We start from the raw sequence: 23,474 nt of genomic DNA, 5'->3' as shown, positions 1-23,474 counted from the left end.
AACCTAAATAAGTGGAAGGCAATATTTTCAAGATGTTCATTCTTTCCCCAAATCAGTCTATAGATTCAAAGAAATCTCAATAAAAATCCCAGGAGTATGTGTGTGGGAATGGGTAAGTTGATTCTCAAAGGCATGTGGAAATGCAAAAGAACACGAAGAGCCAGGCTACCATCGAAGAAGGAGAACAAGGAGAGAGGACTCATTATCTGTATGGCAAGACATATTATAATGGTACAATAGTTCAGGCAGTGTGATGTTGGTGGAAACATTGAAAGACAGACCAATGGAACAGAATAGAAAGTTTGGAAAAAGACAGACACACATGTAAACGTTTGTACTACAGAGCAGTGGGGTGAGGTGATGCTCAATTCTAGATAGATAATAGGATGAAATATGAAAGGTGAAACAATACAGTTTCTAGGATAACATAAGAAAAAATCTTTATGACTGTGAGGTAGATGTATTAAGGAAACTACAAAGAAGAAAAACCAAATAAAAGCACTAATCATAAAGGAAAAGATACTTAAATTAGACAATATACAAATTAAGAACGTCTTCTTATTTATTTTTTTGGAGATGGAGTCTTGTTCTGTCACCACACTGGTGGAGTGCAGTGGCTCAATCTTGGCTCACTGCAACTGCTGCCTCCCGGGTTCAAGCGATTCTCCTGCCTTAGCCTCCCGAGTAGCTGGGACTATATAGGTGCACAACACCACGCCTGGCAATTTTTTTTTTTTTTTAATAAAGATGGGGTTTCACCATGTTGCCCAGGATAGTCTCAATCTCCTGACCTCATGATCTGCCCGCCTCGGCCTCCCAAAGTGCTAGGATTACAGGCTTGAGCCACCATGCCTGGCCTGTCTTTTTAAAAAGGCATCGTTAAGAGAGTGCAAAGACAAGTTGCAGAGTAGAGGATACTTGCAAAGGGTCTGTAATCAGCAAACGTATAGATGTTCTACTAATCAATAAAGAAAAAAATGAATGGTAAATAGAAAAATGGGCAAGAGACTTGAATAGGTACTGAACAAAAGAGGATATCTGAATGACAAAAAACATCTGAAAAAGTATTAAATCTAATTCATAATCAGGGAAAAGCAAATTAAAACCACAAAATATCACTAAGATTACTAGTATGGATATAATTTAAAAATAAAAAACCCAATGATACACTATTTGGTGAGGATGTAAAATCATGCAAATTCTCATACACTGGTGGAGTGTTAATTGGAGCAGCTGCTTTGGAAAACAGTTTGTCAGTATCTACTAAGTTTGAAGTTGTGCAAACCCTACGAGTCAGTAGATTTACTTCTAGGTAAATGCCCATAGAAATTCATGCACATGTACATCAAGAGATTCTTACAAGAACATTCACAGCAGCATTATTCACAATAACCCCAAGCCAGAAACAATCCAAGTGTCTTTGAAAAATAAAATGGATAAACATTTCTGGAATGTTTCTCGATGACGTACTATATAGTCTTGAAGATGAGCAAACTACAACATCCAAAGTGATTTCAGATCAAGCAGGGCCAGTGGACAGTTCTCCTTCACTTTTTACAATTATCTTGTATTCAGTTAGGAAAACATTCTTTGCAGCCCTAACTTTTAAGATAATTAAGATACTAAGATTGTAGCATGTTCTATTCTCTGTATTTCCAGATACTAAGACTGTAGCATGTTCTGTTTTCCGTATTTCCTATTTCTTTGATAATCATCTCAGAAGTCATTTTTGCAAAAACTTTACTGAGACTTCAAAACCACTCCTCAGTACAAACTTTCCCTTTTTTCTACCCAAACCATCTTGCACATACCTCTATGTAGTATTTATAGCATGTCATTATTAGTATATTAAGCTGGTGCAAAACAAATTGCGGTTTTTGCCATTAAAAATAATGGAATTTATTAATTTTGATTCAATGGCTAGAGAAGTTTTCAGTTCTTAGTGTAAAGCAGATGCCTCAAAAATTGTTGTCTGAACTTAATTAACATTTTCAGGAATAGCAATGCTGTTTCTGTAAGTGAGCCACATAGACCTAAAGCTCCATATGTGGGAGTGGAGAGCACATCAGTGCTTCAGTGCTAATCCATGTCAGAAGCTTAGGCCAAACTTGGGCATATGTCTGCTGATGATGATGTCAATGTGGGTTGAGTGCATATGATAGAAGCTTTATGCTCATTTTCTTTTTTTCATTTATCTTACACCAGTGGTTCAGTTTTTTAAGTGAAAAACTTGCTTGGCACCATCTTCTTTTTTTTTTTTTTTTTTTTTTTTTAAGCCATTTTCTAGGGAAGAGGAGCGGTGGCAAAGGGCCTCTCGTAATTTTTTAGCTGGAGTCTATGTAGGCTGGAGTAAGGTGGCCCATATAATTTTGAGAATCGGGTCATAGCACAGGTAATTTTCTCATGCTTTATTCTTTTCAAAACTTATAATTCACAGGTAAAATGAACAAAAATAACAGCATGTACACAACCCTGTGCTTTTAGGGAGAGCAACTTATTTTTCCAAGTGGTTAATTTTAACTTTAGTTATTACAGTAAGAGCGGCGTTTTAAAGTGGGAAACAGGAAACAGCCAAAAAGGAAATGGCTTCAAATAAGGGAAAAGAGTTTTCCCGTAACACTCAGTGTAGATTATTATCCTTTTCCTATGTATAAGAAAGTTTACATAAAGATATCATCTCACCCTCAGACTGAATGTTGAGGCTTTTAAGGGAATATTTTTACGGTGGCTCTTAAGGCAGAATGAAAGAGAATCAGTATCTTCTACATCTCTTATATAACATGGGTTTACATGAAAGGAAATTAGGAGTAGAAATATCTACAGCAATAGATACACTATTTTTTAGCCTATGGGGTTGAAACAGAATGTCCCAGGCAAGGTGTGAATAACAGAAAAAGAGAGAGAGAGAGGCACTGACCTGTCCGATGTCTACTGGCTGAGCTATAATCGAATAAAAAATTGGATAATGAAAGCCAGGTGACCAATAAGAAATAGAATCTGGCCCCAAACCAGAAGAGATTCTTCCTTAGCCATTTGTGTTATGAGTTTATTAATTTCTTTTAAAGGCAGGAGTGGTAATTAACATCAAGGCTGCTCTACAGGTAAACTAGCATATTAATTACAGTTTTTGAACTATACTAATTGTTAAGAAACTTTATATTGATAATTAAACAATGTAGATTCAGATATTCTCTTCCCAAATACTTAATTTGTCCTTATTGCCTCCAAATTTGAAACACCATTTCAAGTAGAATTAGTGCGTCAAACAATCCAGGTGAATCCAGTTATCCATCCTGGCACACACAATGAATATAACAAAAATAAGCACCTCAAAGAAAAAAAAGCCCATGTATATTTTGACCAGTTTTTCCAGGTGTATGGTCCATTGAACAGGTTTATCAGAATCACCTGGGCCGCTTCCTAAACATGCAGAGCCCATGACCCACCATAGAGCTATTGAATCCTCAGGGGCTGGAGTTGTGGAATCTGTGTCTCTGACATCATGACAAGTGGTTCTTGGAAACTCGATAATTATATAAGTATTGTGGATGAAGCGGAGAAGTTATTTGGTATGCCAAAGGCCAAACTTGAACAAGGCTATGACTTGAACATGGGTTTGCTGACCCCAAATCCAGCATCCTTGTTGCTCTGCTGCCTCCCGTCTCCTAATCTGTTAACGTTTGTGTAGCACTTTACTTCACGACTCCAGATCTCTGGTGTGTGTACGTTCACCCATGTCCTATCTTTGAAAATGCACAATCTCGCCGGGCGCGGTGGCTCAAGCCTGTAATCCCAGCACTTTGGGAGGCCGAGACGGGCGGATCACAAGGTCAGGAGATCGAGACCAGCCTGGCTAATACGGTGAAACCCCGTCTCTACTAAAAAATACAAAAAACTAGCCGGGTGAGGTGGCGGGCGCCTGTAGTCCCAGCTACTCGGGAGGCTGAGGCAGGAGAATGGCGTAGACCCGGGAGGCGGAGCTTGCAGTGAGCTGAGATGCGGCCACTGCACTCCAGCCTGGGCGACAGAGCGAGACTCCGTCTCAAAAAAAAAAAAAAAAAAAGAAAATGCACAATCTGAAGGACAAAAGCTACCTTCTTTGCTGAACTTCTGGATCAATGTCGTCCATTGTGAGAAAACCCTGAATATGCTCTCACATCATACTCTTCCGTAGACACAGAAAACACTGATACTATGCTTTTCCATGAACACATTTGGGTTATAGAAGAGAAAGCTCTTCATAGAACATGAATTCAGAAAAAGGCACTGTTGCGAGAGGACGTAAAGCCACTTGTTCTGCAGGGAGCTGGGACTGGAGAAACAATCAGAACTGGGTTCAATGCCAGTTTGAGAAAGGGGCTTAGTGCAGCCCAACTGGCAGAGGCTGGGATCTGCATGAAGTCAACCACTGGGACTGAGCCCCTGACAATGCATGGGGTATGGAATAACTCTGACCACCAAAGACTATGATTTAAATAATGCTTGCTCATGGCCAGTAGGGGAAGCTGTGGTGATACCGCTGCAAATGGGCATGAGATTTGGAACTGGATCACCCACAGGCAAAATCTCTGAGATGCTAACATATATGACGGTTCAGATCTGAACACTCCCTGGGCTATGTGGAATTACTTTTGAGACTACTTTGAGGAGCTGCATGCAGGAGAAGCATTCTTCCAAATTTATGAAATGTTCAGGGCTCCACAAAAAGGGGGAATTCATACCTGGGAAAGAGATGATAGAACTTTTTTTTTTTTTTAAGATGGAGCCTCACTCTGCCACCCAGGCTGGAGTGCAGTGGCACAATCTCGGCTCACCGCAACCTCCACCTCCTGGGTTCAAGCGATTCTTCTGCCTCAGCCTCCCAAGTAGCTGGGACTACAGGCACGCGCCACCATGTCCGGCTAATTTTTTGTATTTTTAGTAGAGACAAGGTTTCACCATGTTGGCCAGGCTTGTCTCAAACTTCCGACCTCAGGTGATCCGCCCACCTCAGCCTCCCAAAGTGCTGGTATTACAGACGTGAGTCACCGCGCCCAGCTGATAGAGCTTTAAAGACTAGTTTAAACTCTGCATGATTAAAATTCTCAAAGAACTAATGGAAGGAAGATATCATGAAATAAGAATGAAAGTTTATGAAACCCCAGACAGCTTTAAACATAATTGGAATGACCGGAATAAAAAATATAGTCACTGAAAAAAAAATAACCTAGCGATTGAATAGAAAATAAACTGGAATTAGAGAAAAGGAGAATTAGTTAAAATTATCTTTCCTTCATCAGACACATTCTATTAACACTGAATTTCCTTGGGCAAATAAAATAGCCATTATACCACTCGAGAATAATATGGCACGGAACAGTTGGTGATCTGTAGAGGGGCATGGCTAATAGAGATCTGTACCACCATAGCAGAAACCCTTTGGAGAGATATGTTGCAGAATTTATCATATTTTTGTGATTTTAGAAAGTTAATGCATATGCTATGAACTATGTAACATTTCCTACTGGCTTGGGGCAAAGTTCCATAACCAAGCACATGAACATTTTTCTATAGCACAATGTATGAAATTTTACAATAAGTGCATAAAGAATCTAAATAGCTCCTGGCCAATTCTGACCAGATTTTGTAGGCAAAGGTGATCAACTCAGTTTTCTGAGCTTTCTGGATTTTAGAATTGTAGACAAATCATTGGACCTAGAAAAAGACAGCACACCAGTATTGAAGTAATACAGAGATACAATATTCATTTGGTGGTGTTTGGGCGTGTATTCTAGCAAGCAACAGACATGGTGACCACTGGTCAGGCCAGGAGACTGTGGGATAGAGACAAATAATAGAAAGAAGGCAAAGGCCAAAAGAGGGAGACAAAGAAGATCCAGGAAGCCCCTGGGGAGGGAGCTCGGCAAAGACAGGAGGTGATTAGAGAGAGGAATACTTGAGAAAGGGGGCAAATTGAGGGATAGAGGTATTCCAAGGTGGAAATGAAAAGCCAGAATTGACCAATTAGGATGGAGCAGGTGTGAGAGTTACCAAGAATGTGATGTAGCCAGTACAAAGGCAGAGCTGGAGGAGATAGGAACTCGGAGAGCAAGAGAGTTGAAGAGCAGACCCAAGGAGAGCAGAAGGGAGATTTCAGAGGTGAGGACACCAGGAAGATAGGGATGGGGGTAGAAGGGCGAGACATGAAAATGGAGGGAAGACAGGCCGGGAGAGCATCTGAGACAGATTCCTGCAAAGGCAGGGAGGAGGGGAGAATAAATAAAGGTGGGAAGGAGAGGAGAGAGGCTTGGACAGGGCCTGTGTCAGAACAATGGGAAGGGGGAGGATGGGAAAGGAGGGCTAGAACTTTATCAGTCACGCTGAACATATTGTAAAGGCTTTTTACTTTGTAATAAAGTTACATTTTCAATCGCAATTCTTTAAATTTTTTTTTTTTTTAAATTTTGAGACGGAGTCTTGCTCTGTTGCCCAGGCTGAAGTACAGTGGTGCGGTCTCAGCTCACTGCAACCTCTGCCTCTCAGGTTCAAGCACTCTTCCTGCCTCAGCCTCCCAAGTAGCTGGGACCACAGGTGTGCACCACCATGCCTGCCTAATTTTTGTATTTTTAATAGAGATGGGAGTTCACCATGTTTCCCAGGCTGGTCTCGAACTCCTGACCTCAATGATCTGCTTGCCTCCCAAAGTGCTAGGATTACAGGTGTGAGCCACCGCGCCTGGCCACAATCACAATTCTTTTTGCATCTTAAAACACTCAGAAGTCTGTTTATCACATGACTGTTGAATCAGCTGTTTTATTTTGGCTTCAGGGCACTTTTCTGATAGCAACATTGACCTTCATTGCAAACTTAATTTTTAAAAATACATACAAAACACCTGGAAGTACAGGTGAGTAAAGCATATGAGAAGCTTATTTTTTGTTTGTAGATAATTAGGCCTCTAATTCCACTACTACTTCACATGTGAAACAAGCACACTCATTTTACCCAAAGAATGTTGAGTTATATGTTGACCAAATAAGTAAACCAAGCCATTCTGGGCTCTTAAATAGATATGTACTCCTAAAAATTAGGTGCAGTTTTTGTTGCATAACTATTTATACAAAACCATTCTTTGTTAATTGAATTTTATTTGGGTTACTATATTCCGGAATTAAAATGTGCCATTTTTCTTTTTCTTTTTTTTTTTTTTTTTGAGACGGAGTCTCGCTCTGTCGCCCAGGCTGGAGTGCTGTGGCCAATCTCAGCTCACTGCAAGCTCCGCCTCCTGGGTTCATGCCATTCTCCTGCCTCAGCTTCCTGAGTAGCTGGGACTACAGGCGCCCGCCACCTCGCCTGGCTGTTTTTTAGTAGAGATGGGGTTTCACCGTGTTAACCAGGATGGTCTCGATCTCCTGACCTCGTGATCCGCCCGTCTTGGCCTCCCAAAGTGCTGGGATTACAGGCTTGAGCCACTGTGCCTGGCCAGAAAATGTGCCATTTTTCAATATCAACCTATTAGAAAGCAGCATCCCAATTTTGCCTCTAAAATTCACATGGCAGGCAATTTTGTCACTTCCAGTGAGAGGCCTTAAAACTCTTTGATTACATCTGGTCATATTTATTCACAGTAAGATGAGCACACAAGTAAGCATCTGTTGTGAGATGTATTTAGCTGGCATCTTCTGGGATAACACGTCTCTAAAGGTTTTAACTCCCATGTTCCCAATCTTTTTCCTTCTCCCTCACAGTGGACTTCATTCAGCCCGCAAGCAGGTCAGTCTTTGGGATGACTGGCCTGAAATATACTTGATTTTCACAACTGTCCACAGCATGAATATAAAGGTGTGAAATTAAAATTCAGATGGAAAACCTTTTCTCAAGTCAGAGTGGCCAAGTGAAACTGACATCCCTAAGAAAGGACCATGCCAGGCGTGCCTTGAGCTTGGCCACTAGGGGGCAGTCAAACACTGCTCCCCTCAAAATACTGTTCAGGCCCAATTTTGGATAACCTGTTTTGGAGGTTAAGCAAATTATTTGAGTAAGTAGCAATTGGTAGTTACCAAGTAGCAGCCTCAATACTTCATGCTTTTAATTTCCTACATAAGCCCATGTTTTTGATTTGTAATATGGTTCCTAATTTGGCCATTAAGAAATGTTTTTTAAAAGTTTAAAGTTATTTTTAATAACTTTATTTTAGACAGGTTTACTCTTAGAGACAGATATTGTTTTTAGATCTGCCTGTGGCTTTGTAGTTCCCAGTTTAATTATGTTAATGCGAGATAGTTAGTAACAATTACTTGAATTTTATGGACATATTTCAACAGGTTGAAATTCCACAAAACATAATTGGTAGTTACCCAGTAGCAGCCTTAATACTTCATGCTTTTAATTTCCTACATAAGCCCATGTTTTTTATTTGTAATATGGTTCTTAATTTGTCCATTAAGAAATGTTTTTTAAAAAGTAGTTTGAAGCTGGTTAACAAAGATACACAGTGAATAAATTAATGATAAAATACATATAATAATAATAAGATACGTTATGCGTAGTTGTCTATTAGTGCCTGTAGCTTAAGGCAGTCAGTCACTCATTCCTTAGGCACTCCAGAGTGATGATGGTCAGAGGAGAGCAGATGATCACATCATTTCTAGTTTTCTGTTTTGTTTAGATCTGGTCTAAGGGTCTATCACAAATATTATTTACATTAAAAAGACAACCCTTACTTTTAGGCAATTCTAAATGAACTTTCTTTGGTTACTATGAAAAGCCTTACCATTTTAATTGTCCACAATTTTATTGTGAAAAAGAAAAAAGTTTTACTAATTATAGAGCAAATCCTATTATTTGTATAAGTAGAAATAAAATGTCAAAGCATTGATTAATGTGTCTTGCTTTGAAAAGAAATCATTTTAAACATAAATGTTTAAATTAGTAGTCAACAGTAATACAAAATTCGAAAATAAAAATTCCCAGAGATTATAATTAATCAACAAATATTTGTTAGGTTGGTACTAGGAGTTTGAAATACGGCTTTTACTTAGAAATAAAATCAAACGACAATTATTAATTGAATTTTTGTTTTTAGTTGAAAGGGTGACTTTACATTATGGTAAATCACAAAATGTTATTTTAGTAGTAGATGTTTTTCATCTCATAAACGGTTTAAGCAAAATCAATTAAATGTATTATCATGTGTAAAAGCAAAAATATAGTAAAATTGGTTAAACTATGGTTACAGTCCTGTAAATTAAATATTTTTTTAAAGGGCACAGATGATCTCTATGACTTGTCTTAAATCCAAGAAACTACTTTGTAGCTATATATTCTTAAAATCGTATAAAATTGAATATTCAAATGTGGATAGAACATGAACTTCTGAAGTAGGACCTTAAATAGGACCTTAAATAAAGCAATAGACTGCTTGCTACAACTGTATTGCATGCCAGGTGAGTTCATATATTGTTTCTTCTTAGTTAATACTAAGTTTTTCATGTAAGAGATATTAAAATATAAAATAAAAGTCATGCTAGGTGTATGGAGATATGTATTTTAAATATTTGAAGTAAAGTTTTAGTGTTCTTTTAAATTCAAAATAAAATTTAGATATTTTAAATCTTTTAAAAATCTTTTGTTTGTTAGAAATTTTAAAATAATTTCTCCTAAATGTTGCACTTTGTTTCAAGATTTAAAATATTCACTTGGAATTCACTTAATAAAACTGAATATTTAAAAAACCTAAAATGAATTTTTCAGAAAATAAAAACAATTTCAAATTTTAACCTTTATTCTCAGAGGTTTATCAAAATTCTTTAAGAAAAAATATGAATTAAAATATAAACATTTTTGAATAATAAACCTCAGCAAACCTTGGGTATGATTAATAGGTTGTTTATGAATGTATAGGCTGACAACGAATCTTTTTCTTTAAAAGCAAGTGAAGATTTAAGTTTTATTTTTTGGTGAGCTTTACAATGAAAATGGTGCTGACCTGAAAATTAAGAGTTTGACTGAAATAAAAATTTCCACAAATTAAAAGCAAAAGAAAATTATCTAAGTAAATGCACTTTTATAGACATTTAATAACTTTATTTTAGAGAGGTTTACTCTCAGAGACGGATACTGTTTTTTAGATCTGCCTGTGGCTTTGGAGTTCCCAGTTTAATTACATTAACGCAAGATAGTTACTAACAAGTACATGAATTTTATGGACATATTTCAACAGGTTGCATTTCCACAAAACACAATTTTAGTTTATTAATTTGTCATACTTTTTAAAACAAATGCCAAAAATATTTTCTGCGTTTTAATTGATATAGTCAACATTGTTTTTTGACGTACTTTATCTACAGCTTTAATAACATACAAAGGCATGCTTCCATGAAAAATTTGTTGCATCTAAAAATTACTAGGCTGTATGGGACTAAAAGCAATGAAAGGTAATGACAAATACAAGGCAAATTTGATGTCCTTTTTTTTTTTAAACACCCTAACACATTTTTTACAATTGCCATAGAACTACATAGAAATGTATTCTTTGGGAATTGCACTCATTTAAAGCGAGAAAGTAGCAGCCTTACCTTTGACATTGATCAGAACGATGAAATGAAGTAGAAAGAACATTGTAATCAATCTGAGGCTGAAGAGATGTTTAAAAGCAGAAAAATAATCATAGGTTTACAGCAATTGAGTTATTAGACGTATCCTCCTCATACCTCAGCAGGAGTTCTGATGTAGTAACTTCAGTGCCTCCCATGTTCTGAGCATGCTCACAGCTAGAGCTTTACTGGCATGAGGGGAGACGGATTCTTGTCACTATGCAGGCTGTCTTTTTTGTTCTTTCTTTTTTGTTTCTTTTAGTTTAAATCTACACTTGTGTTCTTGATCACTAATTCATTATGGTGTGTAAAAGGAAGTATAATAGGACTTTGATATTATTCGATAAGAAACATTTTTTAATCACTTAAAAATTTTTTTCCTCCAAAGCATGTACAACAATTTGCTGTTATTTAAATCCAAACATATATCGAAGTTCTTAAATATGAAGGATATAGGCTTACACTGAATAGGCTATGAAACTCTTTACAATTATATTTTCATGCAATAAACAAATGTCAACAAGCTGCTTACTTACAGATACACAAAGAACACCCACTTCTATTCAAATGTACTTACATTTTTTCAAATGACGTATAACAAGATAATTTAAATATATGGTGTTGTGTTAAATAATTACTGTAAAACATTCATACAATATTTTCACTTCACATACTTCCCCCATAATCATATTCCTTTTTCTTGAAGTGAATAATTTTATTCTTCCTTCCAGCTCTGTATTGCACACCTATTAGAAAACACTAATAATTTAGTTCTTACATCCTGAAAGCAGCTTTCTCAACAGCATAGTTAGTACAAGTTAAAGTATAAAAAGGGACTTTTGGTTGTAGGATTCTGTTGATCCCAGTGTAATCATTAAGACTTCTCCAAAAAGATGTAGAATTTCCATGTCTGAGTTTATATTTTACTAACAGGGAAATATCTATCTAGAATACAGTTTGTAGTTCTGATTTGGAGAGAAGATTTTGTGACTGAACGATGCAGATTCTCTTATATATTGTTGTTAACTGTGTGCCAACAACACTGAAAAAACTATCTTGTGGTGACTATTGTCATCACAAATCATAAAATATGGGGTTTTCCTTGTTCTTTCTTTCATTGTAGCCTTTGAAAGAACAAGGATTCAAACAGAATTTACAATAAAAAATACTGTATTTATCACATAATGTATTTAGTTCTTTTCTCTTTTTAAGAAGTGAGTTAAATTCCCGAAGACACCTCCCAGATACATTTATATGTGGTCTCATCTGATCTTTCAAATCAAAAGAAAAAGCAACAGAGAGAATAAAGATGAAAAGAAATACTTCAAGATCTTTTCTTACATTTCAAGCATCTTTTTTTCCCTCACTAACCTCGAGGCCTTTTTAGGTAAAAATTACCTTATTTCACTTAAAGGAATGATTAGTTTTTCTCACGTTTTGTGTTTTGCTGTCGAGATGATGGATGCTAGTTTCTGGTACTGAAATTTTGAGCATGAGTTTTTAATAAATACCATGCAATTAAATACCATGAATTTGTCCATCATAAGTGTATTTGAAGTACAAATATATTTTCTATGAAAATGTAATTTTTGGAGAAATAAGAAATGTCAAGATGTCAAAGAAATTAGTTTAGATTTCTTCATGGTATTGTTATTCATTTCTGTGAGGCTTTTCAATGTTAATCTTTGAAATATATTAACACAAACATTCAGGAATCAATAATTATAAATAATAGGAACATCTTTGGCTCACTGGTTTTTATAGGTAGAATATGCAAGCTTTGAAATACCATTTTATTTAGTATGTTTTAACTTTGACTTTTCTGGTGTGAATATACAGTCTTTTGTACTGAAACTGAAATGATTGACATTTACACAGGGATATAATATATGTGTTTAAATAAGAGTGAATGAATTTACTCTATTCTTAGAGCCACAGTTGGTAAGGAGGCTCCAGAGAGTGCTTCATGCAGAGCTGAGACGAAAGACTTGTGCAAACTGAATCCTCACTGGATAATTAACTTTGAATCTGCACAAGTGTGTTTTATTGATCCTTGCCTGAATCAGCTCATCCCTTCATCCCAGTCTCCTGTTGGTAGGACCCTTACTTTTAGCAATAATACTATAAAAGCTCATGTGAATATATTATTTACTGTATAAAACAATTCAATATAATTCTGGCTAATTCAAGGGCATTTATTTACTGAAAGCATTAATTACCTAGTTCTATGTGGTGGGGGGAGGGCGCAGACATTTTCTTAACTTCTACTGTCATTTTTATATACATCTTGGAAACTATTGTTAAATATAAAATTCTTAAATCAAGAGCATAATTTATTTAAAAATGGTCAGAAACCCTAATTTTAACACATTTTCATGATTGCGTGATTGTTTTTTATATAGGGCATAATTCATTATCTTTCCAAATTAATGTTTTCAATTAAGATATTTACTAAACACTTACTCTGCTTAGTGAGAGTATAGCCTTGTAAACATTTCTCACTTCTATAGCCTTTTCACTTTATATAGCCTCTTATTCACCAAACCTGATCCATTAGCAGTTAGTATCACTTTCTGTTTTGGGGGAAACCAGACATACTGATATTCAAAGAACAAATTATATGAATAGGTAAGATCTGTCCTCAAAAAGATAAATTATAGAATAATAAACATCCGAATCCCAGGCTCATGATAGCAGGCCAATAATGGCAATGTTCCCTTGAATAGCCTCCTTACCATAAATCAAGTTATAGTAAAATCTGAGTAATTCGGCCATACTAGCTAAGTATTTGTGATTATAACTATATATTAGCCTTTATATGTGAGATTATAGCATTGTCATTATTCAGTAAGATTTATTTGCACCCTGTGGGCACAGCAAACCTAGCAATCACCTAATCTCATCAGCATAGTCAACATAGTGTGTCCATCAGTTGAGCAAACCAGTTCTGGCACAGGGTCCATTTTGATTAAGAAAGTCTAAATTAAGGGTTTCTTTTTTTTTTCTTTTTTTAGACAGGGTCTTGTGCAGTGGTGTTATCATTGCTCACTGCAGCCTCAACCTCCCAGGCCCAAACAATCCTTCTACCTCAACCTCCTGAGTAGCTGAGATCACAGGTGTATGTGACAACATCCACTAATTTTTCGTATTCTTTTTTTGTAGACATGGGGTCTCCCTATGTTACCCAGTCTGGTCTTGAACTCCTGGGCTCAAGCAATCCTCCCACCTCAGCCTCCCAAAGTGTTGGGATTATAAGCATAAGCCACCATGCCTGGGCTTAAGTGTTCTGATTTTGATGTTCTAAGTTTAAAATAATTTAAGTCATGCTCCATTTGTCTGGGAATTTCAAGTCTTGGCAAGCTCAACTATTAGGAGCATAGCCACAAACCCAGAGTAAAAAATAACCCTGAGACATCCACTACTGGCAGTATGGTAGATTAGATACACTGAAAAGACTTCTTGCTTGAAAATGCTGTAATAGCTCCTGCATAAAACAATTTTGTTGCATTTCTGGAGTCTTCAGAATGAGGGGAATCGAGTCTAAAGGGAAAATACATGACAAAAATAAAAACCAAATGCCGAAATGGCAATGGAGCACAGTAAACAAATGTAAAAGGCAAGATTGGTTTGCAAAAAATGCAGATAGCAGCACTACAACTTTTAGGCCTTGAGTCAGTGGCCAAATCTGAGAGCTAAGCCAGAGCTTCCTCGAAGGATCAGGCTAAAGACTATGAAAGGCGGTGTCCTGTAGCACCATTGCAAAAGAAATGCAAGCTCCATAATAAAAATATCCTTAATTGAAACCCCTACATTTTATCCAGGTTAAAATCAACTAAATATGAGCTCATTATCAAAGATCAACCAGGGATATATGGGTAAAAGTTGACAGAAACAAAGCAATAAATTTAGAACCCTACGTACTTCAAATATTGAGATGATCAGTTATGGAATGTAAAATATTTAAAGACTGCAATTACAAGAATAAATAAGGAATAAGAAAGCATCAAAAAGCAACAAAGAGAATTTTCAGAAATGAAAAATATGTTCCTAAAATTTTAAAACTCAATGGATACGGTAAAGAGCTGTCAAGACATAGTTGATAAAATAAGTTGTAAATGGAAATAAGGGAGTGAAGAAAGTTCCCAGAAGGCAGCATAGATAAACAGGGAATGGAAAAAAAAATGAAAGAAGAGACTAGGAGGAAAGCAGGAAAAATTTCAACACACAGCTAATTATAGTCCCCACAGGAGAAACCAGTGAGAATGAAGAGGAGATAATATCTGAGGAGATAATTATCGAGAATTTTCTAGAACTGATAAAATACAAGAATTTATAGATATAGCAAGGACAACTTCTGCTAGGCAGGACAAATAAAATGAATCTGTATTTACACATTCAGTTTTGAAATAGTATAATATAAAAGAAACCAGAAGGAAAAGACAGATCACCTACAAAGGGAAAATTAGAATGTTAGCAGACTTGTCAACAACAGCAACGGAAGCCAGAAGTGTAGTAATGCTCACAGTTCTGAGAAAAAATAACTGACAACTAAAGATTGTGTACCCCACAAAACGATCTTTTAACGGGAATGTAAAATAAAGTCATGCGCAAGATATATGAATACTAAGAAGTTAGGTAAGAACCAAAATGAAAAACGCAGACCAAAAGTTTGATAGCGTTTCAGGGAGGGGAACAATCTGAGTTGCGAAGGTCATTAGGTGAAACCTCAGCTCTGTCTCTCTTGATTGATGGATTGAGAGATTAAGAAATAGTGTCAACTATTCTCCCGGTGGTATCAAGGCACACACGCCAAAGTAAGTCTGAAGGGTAGAAGGAAGTAAAACAGCTTCTTGCTTCTGTGTGAAACTGAGAGCCTCCTCGGGTGCCTGTAATCCCAGCTACTGGGGAGGCTGAGGCAGGAGAATCACTTGAACCCGGGAGGCGGAGGTTGCAGTGACCCAAGATTGTGGGCTAGACCAAAAACTGGGTGGATACTCAAAATGCATATTAGAGATATTATGGTATATTCGATTATTTCCAATTATTCCACTCCCCGTAATAAGAGTGTGTGCCCCCACATTTTGCCGTGTGCCTTGGCAGGGCCTCTCTGTAGTGTATATTTCTCTGCTCCATTGACTTTTGCCTTGGCCATGAGACTTGTTTTCACCAACTGAATGTGACTCGATGTGACATATGCCACCTTCCAGCAGAGGCTTGTTTGTTTGTTTTTTTGAGAGGGAGTCTGGCGCTGTCGTCCAGGCTGGAGTGCAGTGGCGCCATCTCAGCTCACTGCGAGCTCCGCCTCCTGGGTTCACGCCTTTCTCCTGCCTCAGCCTCCCGAGGAGCTGGGACTACAGGCGCCCGTCACCACGTCCAGCTAATTGTTTTTTGTTTGTTTGTTTGTTTGTTTTAGTAGAGATGGGGTTTCACCGTGCTAGTCAGGATGGTCTCAATCTCCTGACCTCGTGATCCACCCACCTCGGTCTCCCAAAGTGGTGGGATTACAGGCGTGAGCCCAGCAGAGGTTTTAAGTGTGCTTTTGTGGTATGGCATGGTCGTTTGTACTCCCCCATTCCTTAGCCAGAATGAGAGTCACATGGGCCATGCTTGAACCAGAGTTCAGCCAGGCCCAGAAGAGCCACACAACAGCCACAGACCCATAGACAAGACATACATGTTTATTGTGTAAGCCACTGGAGACTTTGACTTTATTGTTGCTGCTGTGTTTGCCACAATAAAACTTAACTCAAACAGACAGATAAATCTGGAAATCATCAGTGTAATCCTTAGTTTTACAAGACTAAATCTGATGTGATTGGCCTAGAGGCATGTGCTGTGTATATTGCATAAATGAATACACAAATTTAATTTTTCTTTGCAGAGCTTTTCTTATTTTGGAATGTGTTCCACATTATATACTATTCCCAATTTTCTTTTAGTGAATTATTCAAAGATTACTTCCAGAGCTGGCATTCCTTTTATTATTCACAAAACAATTCCTGAACATTAAATTCTTTTGTCTTTCCGAAATTCTGTGTAATGTGACTGAACCTCAATATGCATTTAGTCAACAGGTGCTATTTTCTAAGGCATATGTATCATAATCTTGTAGTGCCTTCATTTGAAAACTTCAGGGAACATAAAATAAATTAGAACGTTATTGGGGGCTGTTTAAATTTCCAAGTCTGTGTATTAAGTTTACCCTGAATAAATGTATTTTTATTTACAGAGTGCCAACCATATATATTGCTGGGTAATGATCTTTGATTTAAAGTGAAAAGTCACAAATCATTTTTATCTAAATTCATTTCGAATTCATTATGCCAGCTCTATATTTGATAGGATTATAAAACACAGACCTGGCTGAGCCCACAGGGGCCCTCATCTGAGCTTAAAACCCACAACGACCATTCCTCTCTCTCCTCCTATCTCGCCTTTTGCGCGAGTGTGAACATTGATCTGTGCTCCGTTTCTCGATTACCTCATTTCCCTCATTCTGACAGCTGCCTGAAGTATGCAGAAAAGTTTTCATCCTGCTAACTCTTGGGAATTTTTTTTCAGATAAAAAGATTTTCTTTATTAATGACCCCAACTGTATTTCTTTAGATACAGGAGTTTTGAATCAAATACTTAGGAGAAAACAAGTTAAGATTGCAACTCTTTTTTTTTTTTTTTGAGACAGAGTCTCGCTCTGTCGCCCAGGCTGGAGTGCAGTGGCACAATCTGGGCTCACTGCAAGCTCCGCCTCCCAGGTTCATGCCATTCTCCTGCCTCAGTCTCCCAAGTAGCTGGTACTACGGGCGCCTGCCACCACGCCCAGCTAAATTTTTTTGTATTTTTTTTTTAGTAGAGACGGGGTTTCACCGTGTTAGCCAGGATGGTCTCCATCTCGTGACCTCGTGATGGGCCCACTTCGGCCTCCCGAAGTGCTGGGATTACAGGTTTGAGCCACCACGCCTGGCCACCCTGCAACTCTTTACCAGCAATATATGGCAAAGTGAAACAGCTTAGAAAAGAGAGTGGAACAGAAGGAGAATGAGGGAGGGAAGATAAAGGAAAAGGAATTAAGTTGATCAAGTGGATTTTTTTTTTTTTTTTAAATTCTTGGGAGCTATGAAGTCCTTCTAGCACAGCTCTTTTCTGCAGATTATTTTTCAAACGTGTACAAAATGGAACCAAGACAGGGAATTCTTTAAGTATCTAAAGAGGTGCAACGTTAACAGCTACGATTACCAGTAGCACGTGTTTCAGCCTTCAGTTGCCAGCCACTTCCTCCTCCTTTCCCAAGATTTAGCAGGATAAAAACATCTTCCCCAGGATGCCCTAAACAGTTTATTTTAGATGAAAGAATTAATCAGCAAAAGCAAGGCCCCAACTATTCAATACACAGATTAATCTCTGAATATCCGAGTCAACTCTGCTCCTCTTTGGGCAATCCTGGGACAGTCAGGATGCATATTTTTATTTCATTTATTGATGTGTTCGTTCATGAAATTTGGAGTTTACATTTAAGATGAAGTATGAGGGGGCGTGGCATATGTAGAAGGCTGGATGGAGTGAAGGAGGTTGTGGGAGGACATCGCATGCAAGTAGAAGAGGGGGAGCATGTGAAGTGGTTTTTAAGCCATGGGAAGAAATGTAGACTTCACGTGGTGGGAAAGGGAGAGTAGTTGCAAAGCTTGAATCAAGGAGGGGAGAAAAGGTTGGCATGCCCCATGGAGAGGGTGTGCTGGAGAGGACAGACCCTGAAGGCAGGAAGACCTGTAAGATATACTGCAGTCATGTAAGAAGGCACGAACCAACAGCATGGCAGGGGGATGAGGAGAGGAAACAGATGTGAGATGTATTTTGGAGGAAGAATTGATGGGATGATGAGCCATGGGAGGAAGGGGGAGAAAGAGAAGTCTTGGGTGATTCTCAGGTCTCTGGGTTGAGCCACTGAATAACAGACCTACGAAGGGGAGCATTTGGTCAGGATGAGGTTGAGTATTTCTGTGTGCTGAGCCTGAGAAACCTGAGGAACATCCAGACAGCAATGTCCAGCCAGCAGGTGGAAACAGACGTCAGAATGCAGGAAAGAGGTGCAGTCTGGGAAACAAGGAGTTTCACTTGCCAAAATATTTCCCTAAAATACTTTAAGACTAAAGGGATTGAAAAGCTAAAGGGAAATGCAATTAAATTTTTAAAACCACTCAGATGTTACATAATAGGAGATATTCATTAAAAGTCATTACAGTTCTAAGGCACTGAAGGTACTAGGGCCACATACAGTTAATATCAGATCACTGTCTAATGAGCATTTATTATGTGACTAGCATACATAGGCTTCAGTTGAGTAAACCCAAGGAAAAGAGGCGGAAAAGAAAAATCACCCCTCACAGCCAGCACTGTTATTTTTCCATTTGAGATTATTAACAACCAGTTACTTAGGAAGTCATACAATAATTGTATTCTGAAATTAGCTGGATCCTTCAATACAATACTATGGATTTCAAAATGGGTATTTAAGGCATACAGAGTTAACAAATGAACGGGGAAACTAATATTAAAACACTGAACTCTGAAAATGTTGAAATATATTCGTATATTTTCATGGGATATAGAGTAGCTTATTTCAATGAAATTGATGAGGTCAAATAACTGGACTTTTTCAAGCACACAGGCAGAGAAAGACTGAGATTCTCTATTAAATCACAAAGCCACCTCCAAGGCAGATGCATTGCTCTAAGGCTTTATGTTAGGAGTCCCCTGGGCTCTACCAAGGACCAAGGGATCTCAAAGGGATTCAGGAAGGCAGCTGAGATAGGGGCTGAGGTACTGGAGAGAGAAATGATTTCACTGGCTGGTGCCAACAGTGGCCTGAAGTTTTTCTATGTATATATACACATCACGGAGCACAGCTAGCTGTCTAGAATCTGAACTTCCTTCGCTTTCCATGGGCCTCCTGAGGCTGCAGATACTTCCTTCTATTCTTTTTTTTTTTTTTGAGACGGAGTCTCGCTCTGCCACCCAGGCTGGAGTGCAGTGGCCAGATCTCAGCTCACTGCAAGCTCTGCCTGCCAGGTTTACGCCACTCTCCTGCCTCAGCCTCCCGAGTAGCTGGGACTACAGGTGCCTGCCACCTCGCCCAGCTAGCTTTTTGTATTTTTTAGTAGAGACGGGGTTTCACCGTGTTAGCCAGGATGGTCTCGATCTCCTTGTGATCTGCCCGTCTCGGCCTCCCAAAGTGCTGGGATTACAGGCTTGAGCCACCGCGCCTGGCCCTACTTCCTTCTATTCTGTACATCTCTGAGTATATCCATGATGTTCACTTAGCCATATTTAACATACATATTATTCATTATTACATTATAGATATAAAAGATATATGTCATCTAATATGATGTGACTTAGGAAGATTGGACTGGCAGGAGGACACGTCCTCACTGCTGTGTGCCTAACAACACAGTATATGAAAAGCGGATGTGCTGAGAGAAAGAACCTATGTAGTAGAGCAATCAGTGACAAACACTTATAAGGTGAACATGTACAATAGAGAACAGTTAAGAAAAATAAACTGAGGGCCGGGTGTGGTGGCTCACACCTTTAGTCCCAGCATTTTGGGAGGCTGAGGCCAGGAGTTCAAGGAACTCCTGGATTACTTGAGGCCAGGAGTTCAAGACCAGCCTGTCCAAATGGTGAAACTCCAACTCTACCTAAAAAATACACACACACACACACACACACACACAAATTAGCTGGGCCTGGTGGCACGCCTGTAATCCTAACTACTTGGGAGGCTGAGACACACGAATTGCTTGAACCCGTGAGGTGGAGGTTGCAGTGAGCCGAGATTGCGCCACTGCCCTCCAGCCTGGGCAACAGAGTGAGACCCTGTCTAAAAAAATAAATAAATAAAAATAAATTTAAAAAACAAATATAAACTAAAACAATGCGAGGTTTCCAAATGTCATAGCCATACTTTGAAGAACACCATGGAAGTGGTCAGGGAATTCCAGAACTGTATCTATTATTTTCTTTTCTTCTTAGGGAAGATCAGAAAGTGAGAAGGCTTCTCTTCCAAGAGCATGATAATAATAGTTACAGTTTTTATTCACCTCACACCTGGCAGTGTTATTTTTCTATTTGACATGATTAACAACCAGTTACTTAGGAAGTCATACAACGTATCAACAACCGTATCAGGCAGGATCACATTCAGATATCATTAACAGAACAGCAGCCCGTGTAGCCGGGCACGGTGGCTCAAGCCTGTAATCCCAGCACTTTGGGAGGCTGAGACGGGCGGATCACAAGGTCAGGAGATCGAGACCATCCTGGCTAACACGGTGAAACCCTGTCTCTACTAAAAAATACAAAAAACTAGCCGGGCGAGGTGGCGGGCGCCTGTGGTCCCAGCTACTCCGGAGGCTGAGGCAGGAGAATGGCGTAAACCTGGGAGGCGGAGCTTGCAGTGAGCTGAGATCCGGCCACTGCACTCCAGCCTGGGCGACAGAGCCAGACTCAGTCTCAAAAAAAAAAAAAAAAAAGAACAGCAGCCCGTGGTTCAGTAATAAATACCAGTTTTTACAGGAGTGGTTTGGTTGCTGGCTTTTGAGGAGGGCCAAAGCTTACATCATCATTGGTTTCTGTGGCATATATGTGAGCTTGGTGCTTAAGAAATATTTATCAAGCAGTTTGGCTTTACTAAAGCAGAGTTCTTCTATCAGTTTCTTGTTTTTATGTTGTTCATTTTTACCTTAAGATATTTGCTGTTGAAGTGTTTCATAAACAAATCTCATGAGGTAAGTATATAAAGAACTGTTTGGAATTATAATTCTTATATAGTTGTTGTCAAGCTCAGTGATATATGAAGCCTTTAGTGGATATAGTGGATGCATATGGGAACTCTCCTGAAAAACTGAAACATTGTATGCAGTTCTGTGTTTCTTAGGAAACACAGATTTTTAATCTATAAGACTTTCCTAGGACAAATCCTGTGGTTGCTAGATGAGACTATGATTTGAACTGGGTCTTAGTAATAACTAGCTTTCTAGGAGAAGAGAATTTTAACTCATTCTTTTAGCACTCAATATAAACAAAATAAGCAAAATATGTGTTGTAGAATAATGAAAATATTTATTTAAACAAGTTATTGAAAATATTTATTTAAGGCCGGGCGCAGTGGCTTTGGGAGGCTGAGACGGGCGGATCACGAGGTCAGGAGATCGAGACCAGCCTGGCTAACACGGTGAAACCCCATCTCTACCAAAAAAATACAAAAAACTAGCCGAGTGAGGTGGCGGGCGCCTATAGTCCCAGCTACTCGGGAGGCTGAGGCAGGAGAATGGCGTAGACCCGGGAGGCAGAGTTTGCAGTGAGCTGAGATCCGGCCACTGCACTCCAGCCTGGGCGACAGAGCAAGACTCTGTCTCAAAAAAAAAAAAAAAAAAAAGAAAATATTTATTTAAACAAGTTATTATAGCTTATATACAATAAAATCACTAATTTTATGTTTACACTTACACAAATTTAAGTTCCTACGTTTCAGTCCATAATAAATGTTGAGTTATTTTTTTGTTTATGGTATGTGAAAAGAGTCAAGGTTCAATGTCTTGCATATGGCTGTCCAATTGCTCCAGCAACAGCTGTTAAAAAGATTATCATTTCCCTATTGAATTACCCTGAAAACTCTGCTAAAAATTAATTGGCCATACATTTGTGGGTCTATTTCTGTTCTTTCTATTCTATTCTATTGAGTTACAGTCTATCCTTTTGCTAATACCACACTGTCTTAACTACTGTAGCATTGTAATAAGTCTTCAAAACACATTCGCAACTTTGTTCTTTTTCAAAGTTGTTTATGCTATTCTAGGCCCTTTGCATTTCCACAGGATGAGCTTGTGAATTTCTACATTTGCTGGTATTGTGATTGGAATTGTGTGGAATCTGGAAATAAATTTGAGGAGAATTTACTTCTTAATAATATAGGATCTTCTGATTCATAAACATGATATTAGTGGCTATTCATTTAGGTCCTCTTTAATTTCTTTCAGCCATGAAAGTTTCAGCCATGAAAGTAGTTTGCAGTGTATAAATCTTGCACATATTTGGTTAAAATCATCCTTCATTCTTTTAGATGTTATAGGAAATTATACTTTTTAAAATAAAATTTCATTTCAAAATCCCAAGACTTTGGGAGGCTGAGGCAGGAGGATGGCTAGGGGTTTGAGACCAGCCTGCGTGACACGGTGAGACCCTGTGTCTACAAAAAAAATTAGCCAGGTGCAGTGGTGCATGCCTGTAATCCTAGCTACTTGGGAGGCTGAGGTGGGAGGATCACTTGAGCACAGGAGTTCGAGGCTGCAGTGAGCCATGTTCATGCCACTGCACTCCAGCCTCAGCAAGAAAGCAAGACTCTATCTTTTAAAAGTTCATTTGCAATTTTTTGTTTCTGGCATGTATATAAAATACAATTGTTTTTGCATATTGACTTCATATACAGAAATCTTGCTAAACCTACTTGCTAATTCTGGTAGCTCTTTTGTAAACTACTTAGAATTTTCTTCATAGATTATCATGCCATCTGTCAATAAAGACAGTTACGCTGATTTCCCAATTTGTATGCCTTTTGTATGTTTTTTCCTGTGTTTTTTCACACGTTGGAACCTTCAGTAAAATGTTGAATAAAAGTGATGAGAGTGGACATCCTTGACTGTTCCTGATCTTAGGGGGAAGCATGCAGTCTTTTACCACTCAGTATAATGTAAATTTTTTTTCTAGATTCTCTTGATCAGATTGAGGAGGTTTTCTTCCATTCTTAGTTTCCTAAGAGTTTTGTGCTTTTGTTGTTTTTTTAAATCATGAATGGGTGTTGGATTTTGTCACATTGTTTTATACATCTGTTTAAATGATCTTATG

General features: G+C 38.3%; 2 protein-coding genes across 6 annotated transcripts in view; one reads left to right on the top strand and one right to left on the bottom strand.

The window, feature by feature from the left end:
* Positions 1-10,735, bottom strand: part of RXFP2 (relaxin family peptide receptor 2) — a gene marked incomplete at its 5' end in the record, with an annotated part of 70,676 nt that extends 59,941 nt beyond the window's left edge. Inside the window, 2 exon segments of the mRNA NM_001195757.1 lie at positions 10,557-10,629; positions 10,632-10,735. Coding sequence (NP_001182686.1) covers positions 10,557-10,629; positions 10,632-10,649 — 91 coding nt within the window.
* The window catches only part of LOC106994212 (uncharacterized), a 395,709-nt gene that overhangs the window by 106,671 nt on the left and 265,564 nt on the right, over positions 1-23,474 (top strand). The window lies entirely within an intron of this gene.

Source organism: Macaca mulatta, chromosome 17 (assembly GCF_049350105.2).
Source record: "Macaca mulatta isolate MMU2019108-1 chromosome 17, T2T-MMU8v2.0, whole genome shotgun sequence".
Classification (NCBI taxonomy): domain Eukaryota; kingdom Metazoa; phylum Chordata; class Mammalia; order Primates; family Cercopithecidae; genus Macaca; species Macaca mulatta.
This window is presented reverse-complemented; position numbering and strand designations above follow the sequence as displayed.